At 38.3% G+C, this 4696-nt stretch overlaps 1 protein-coding gene across 1 annotated transcript; it reads right to left on the bottom strand.

The window, feature by feature from the left end:
• Positions 1-3249: 3249 nt before the first annotated feature.
• On the bottom strand, positions 3250-4454 carry LOC115793679 (uncharacterized). Its single transcript, XM_030748766.1, has 3 exons — positions 4315-4454; positions 3476-4038; positions 3250-3388 (listed from the first exon to the last, which is right to left on the bottom strand). The coding sequence occupies exons 1-3, from the start codon at positions 4334-4336 to the stop codon at positions 3362-3364; spliced, it is 612 nt and encodes a 203-aa protein (XP_030604626.1). The 5' UTR covers positions 4337-4454; the 3' UTR covers positions 3250-3361.
• Between the last annotated feature and the right edge of the window lie 242 nt (positions 4455-4696).

Here is a 4696-nt window from a genome sequence, read left to right as displayed (position 1 = left end):
CAAAAGCTCTGACAGCAGAAGTGTGGAGAGAGTGATGAGAGCCCCTGCTGCTGTGTTAGCTGGCCTGGCCTCAGAGTCTCCTCTCTGGCTTTCCCTTTCAGACTCTTGCCCCTGAGGGCCAGGAGCCTTGGAGACATCAGAGCTCTGATTTACCAGTGGTCACCTATAATGCAAATGTTGTAGCCCACTCGCTCTCAGTTCCAAAATATATCCCTATTTCAATCCAGCATTAAAGCCTGCACTAACCTATTGAAATTAAAGCAGGTTATCACCATTGCTGAGGTCATTATCTTTATTACTTCTCAAACATTTCAAAAGGAAATATTGTAGATTTTAATTCACTGCAGTATTACAAATATCTACTAGTTATGTGCAACAGACCATGAGTTTTCATCTTAGAATAGGATGCACCGTAAAGACTTAATAATATAAACCCCTCAAAAACTGACTAACTCAGTGGTTCTCAAACTTTTCACTGGCATGACTCGTGTCAGAATATATCCCAGCTGCCATAGGGTGAGAGGCAGGGTGCACCCTGGGCAGGTCGCCAGCCTGTTGCAGGGCTAACAGAGAGAGACGGACAACCATTCACACTCACTTTCACACCTATGGGCAATTTAGAATCACCAAGTTACCTAACCCCACTAACTGCATATCTTTGGACTGTGGGAGAAAGCTGGAGTACCCAGAAAAAACACACAAACTCCACACAGAAAGGCCCTGGCCAGATGGTGGATTCAATTCCAGGACCTTCTTGCTGTGAGGCAACATTGTTAAACACTGCACCACTGTGCCCATGCTGACACGATAACACACTTTACATATACTCTACAAATTTGTCCTCCTAGTAATTTCACTCAAGTAAATGAATTTAGTTTAATGAGGAAGACATGAAATGCGATGTATTTTTAGACTTCCATAGAAACAGACAGTCACCAGTTAAAAATACATGTGTCACATTTGAAGGCTTCACACGGGAGAAACAGCCATCATCAGGTTTCTGTTACACTATGACTAGATGAGGTGACACAACAAGCACCAACTTCTCCTGGCTTCCCCGTTTAGGCCAGCTTCACGTGGAGATCGCGGTATGGGCTGCAGGCTCAGAGCGGACATCCGGCTGTGATGGGGCGCGTGACACGATACTCAGCAATCAGACACCATGACAACCTGGCAGCAATGCTGTTGATTCAGCAACTAGACTAAACTGTATGAGCAGTTGGAGGGAGGGGCAAAAACCTGTTGCTGAGGCGAGGAAACACAGGCTGCTGTTGCAGGATCAAAGGCTTATGCTGGATACAGGCTGTGTTTTGACTACCACAGGGAAATAGCAGGTGATTCAAGCAAGAAAAATATTATCCCAAAATATTTCTTTTTTTTCCCGCCTGTCTTCTAGTCCATGTGTGTCTACTTCCCTTTTTCTGTCTCTCATGCATAATTATTAAAATGACTGCTTGGAGTCAGAAATTTGCTATTAAAGTGTTTGAATGTGAAACTGATAAGGGAGACGATCTAATAGAGTAAAAAATAATAAATATTAACCCCGCTCTTGTGTGAATAGCTCAGATTTTACTGTAATAACATTAGAAATTATAAATGTGATGTTTAGAGCCAGAGTCTGCTGGATGGTGAGAAAGCTCTTAATAGGGTTTGCTCCGCAAAGTGGGGTCTGTGAACCCCTAGGGGTCAGTCACCAATAGCCAGTGGCTCTGAAAATAATTTGCTGTAAATTACACAGTTGTGTCGTAATATTGAAACGTGCACATTACAGATGGGAACCATTTACACCAACAAAATGAAAAAATATGAATCCCAGCCACGCCGTCTTTGGGCCAGTAGAAATTCTGATATAATTATGACGAACATCTCAAGTATTGGATTAAAACTAAAAAAAAGTACTAAGAACTACGCAGACAATGTGGGTGAGAAAGTCTCACTGCCATTTTTGGCACTTCATACAATGAACCTCTCAAAGTAGGAGTGATTATGGTTTTGATATTAGTGTGCTGCTGCTATTTTATTGACATTGTCCAGCCCGAGTCAGTCGCAATTCAAAAATCATTATCAGTTGCTCATCAGTTAAATCATTTGAATTTTTAGTGGAGTAATTCTTTTGAATCATTTATTCTATTGTTGGCATATTTTCTTAATCAAGGAGGTACAGCACTGCATTTCTGTGATATTTACCAACTAATAAAAATTATTTTTTTGAAAACCTTTATTTTTAAACTAGTATTATTTTTAAGCTCCTGTGTTTTGTGTGTACATGCATGAATGTTTAAATGTAATGTTAGCATTTATGTGCCTCCCTGTTTAAAAATTGAGTGATTTGCATGTAGTAAGACAGCATTTAAAAATACATGAAAAGAACAATAAATTAAGATTCACTAAAATGTGGTTAAGTGTGATCAAACAGAATAAGACAGATTATGATAGACCATAAGCAGAGTCTAACGTTATATTTAAGACTAGATGGAATAGTGAGCCCAGACAGCTGGAGATGAAGGCATGAATATTTTTCCCATCAGACCTCCAATTCTTTCATTGATTCAGACAACAAAACACTGATTTTGTTGTTACCCTGTTATGGCTGCTGATGCTCAGGGCCTTCCTATTCAAAAGAAAAACTTTCCAACAAGATATATTTTAGACCCTGCTACGGTTAAAGCCCAGCAGGAGAAAGAAGCGCAACAAATAACCATGCCTACACTGCCCCCGTGTGGTTGGAGTAGAATATGGAGAAAATCTTTAAAGAGCTTTGAAATTCTTTCTAGGTTCTGAATATACAGTATGTATTTGCTGTTGACACTCTCTGTCAAGCAGCGGTCGCATTTCTCAAACCAATTCAGACCCTCAGAAGCCTCCAGTAACAGAAGATGGCTCACAGTGTGTAAGCAGTGGGCAAGTGTATCCCTTTAGTTATAGCCACTTTAGTTTGAAGAGCCACTTTAGCTCACATTAATAATAAAAGGCTAATAATTGATTGAGTAAACTTGTTTGTCAATAAAAAAAAAGGGGGGAAATCTTATTCTTAACACAAGGGGCTAAATTTTCAATTTTAGAATTATCCTTAATTAAATCAATATGTGCCATAAAATATGCACATTCATTTGTTTCAAATATTTATACATACCTCATGATTTTGAACACCCTTTGGAAGCCCCTTTTTTGTATAGCATTGCTTGCTGTATAGAAGCAATTTCATTTTGTTTGAGACTTCAGAGAAAGGAACATTTAAAAATGTTTCTGCCTTTGTCCAAATGATTTATGCTTATTATTTTATTCAATACATTCAGGAAATCACACAGTAGATCGTCCTCCTTGATGCTGCTATCAGAAATAAGCTCTTCATGTTTCTGGATCATTTCATCTGGAGGCTCATCTGCTTCTGCAAACAGAATACATTTGAGTTCTTTAAAACTGGTATATTATTTTTTTTTAGTAAAAAGGTTCTCATTGATCAATGTGTGCTCACGGTACAAGAGGATGTCTCGTCGAGTTCCTCATTTTCCAGGGAACTGGGCTGCCCCTCATCAGGACAAATCTGGGTACAAGGTGGGAAACCTTCATCCACAAACCCAGATATTTCAGATGGAGGACCATAGAGGTATCTGCAACCAGCTTTCTTGTACCCATGATACACATAAGGGTTAAGGTGTCTGGAGCTGAAAGTGACTTGATGGAGAGTCTTCAATAACCCGCTGCTTTGAGCAACTTCGGTACTTTGGCTTATATTAGAGGGGGCCTCAAGAGCACTCCTCATTTTACATGAAGCCCTCACCAGCGGAGAAGAGTTAGCACTCCTGCTGACTGGCTGCCACTTGTAAAGACTTCCTGGGGCTGGTCTAGATTTGTAAGATTCAGATTTAATGAAAGCAGGCTGAGACGAGACGACGCAGTCCAGCTTAGAGTCATTGTAGACTGGAGCGTAAATGTATTGCCTTTGCCCCAGGACTTTGGTAAGATTACATGCAAAGTATACATAATCATAGTCACTGCTTTTTAAAGCATTAAGACAAGTGACTGTGTGCATCCAACCTGAAAGACAAAGCACAGGGAAAGTGACAAACATTTCAAATACGACCATATGCTAGGTCTTTTTTTTTTTATACATGTTAAATTGTTTAAAAGTACAAAAATTGACACTAAGTATAGAATGCAATTCAGTAAAAATACCTAGGTGATATAGCTCAAAGTTGTGCCAGAATAGGCCACAATACTAACTGCATAGTTTCAAAAAATTATATCTAGGACATTTCTAAGATAGGCTAGATAAAAATAGATAAATAAATAGATGTGTAAAAAATTCCTTACTTGGTTGTGGACATTTCTCCATGGTTAAGTCAGTGACTCAATTCTTTTTTTGTCAGTTTTGGGGTTTTTTTGTTTTGGCTGCAGGAACTGCTGAATAAATGTTGACTGAAAAGTTTTTATTTAAAATCAGTTTGCATCAGAATTCAGGGAGAATCATATAATAACAGTTCTATGAGCGGAATCATGGCTGATGGAAATGAATGTAATGGTTATTATATCTTATTACATTTTAAGCTTTGCTTTACTCATTTATCCCAATTGGGAAATGTCTTTTAAAAGGAACTGAAAATTAAGTTCAACACAACAAAATAGTGTAACCAGGTAAAAAGAATTTGTATAAATATATATATTTATAATTAAAAAAAAAAAAAACATTAAAAAA

Source organism: Archocentrus centrarchus, chromosome 15 (genome assembly GCF_007364275.1).
Source record: "Archocentrus centrarchus isolate MPI-CPG fArcCen1 chromosome 15, fArcCen1, whole genome shotgun sequence".
Classification (NCBI taxonomy): Eukaryota; Metazoa; Chordata; class Actinopteri; order Cichliformes; family Cichlidae; genus Archocentrus; species Archocentrus centrarchus.
This window is presented reverse-complemented; position numbering and strand designations above follow the sequence as displayed.

What these genes read in the sequence shown, in the direction of transcription:
- LOC115793679 (XM_030748766.1), bottom strand. Translation starts at nt 4,336, where the DNA reads ATGGAGAAATGTCCACAACCAA. An exon ending in GGAGAAATGTCCACAACCAA is followed by an intron (nt 4,039 to 4,314) that starts GTAAGGAATTTT and finishes TTTGTCTTTCAG; the next exon opens with GTTGGATGCACACAGTCACT. An exon ending in ACGAGACATCCTCTTGTACC is followed by an intron (nt 3,389 to 3,475) that starts GTGAGCACACAT and finishes TTCTGTTTGCAG; the next exon opens with AAGCAGATGAGCCTCCAGAT.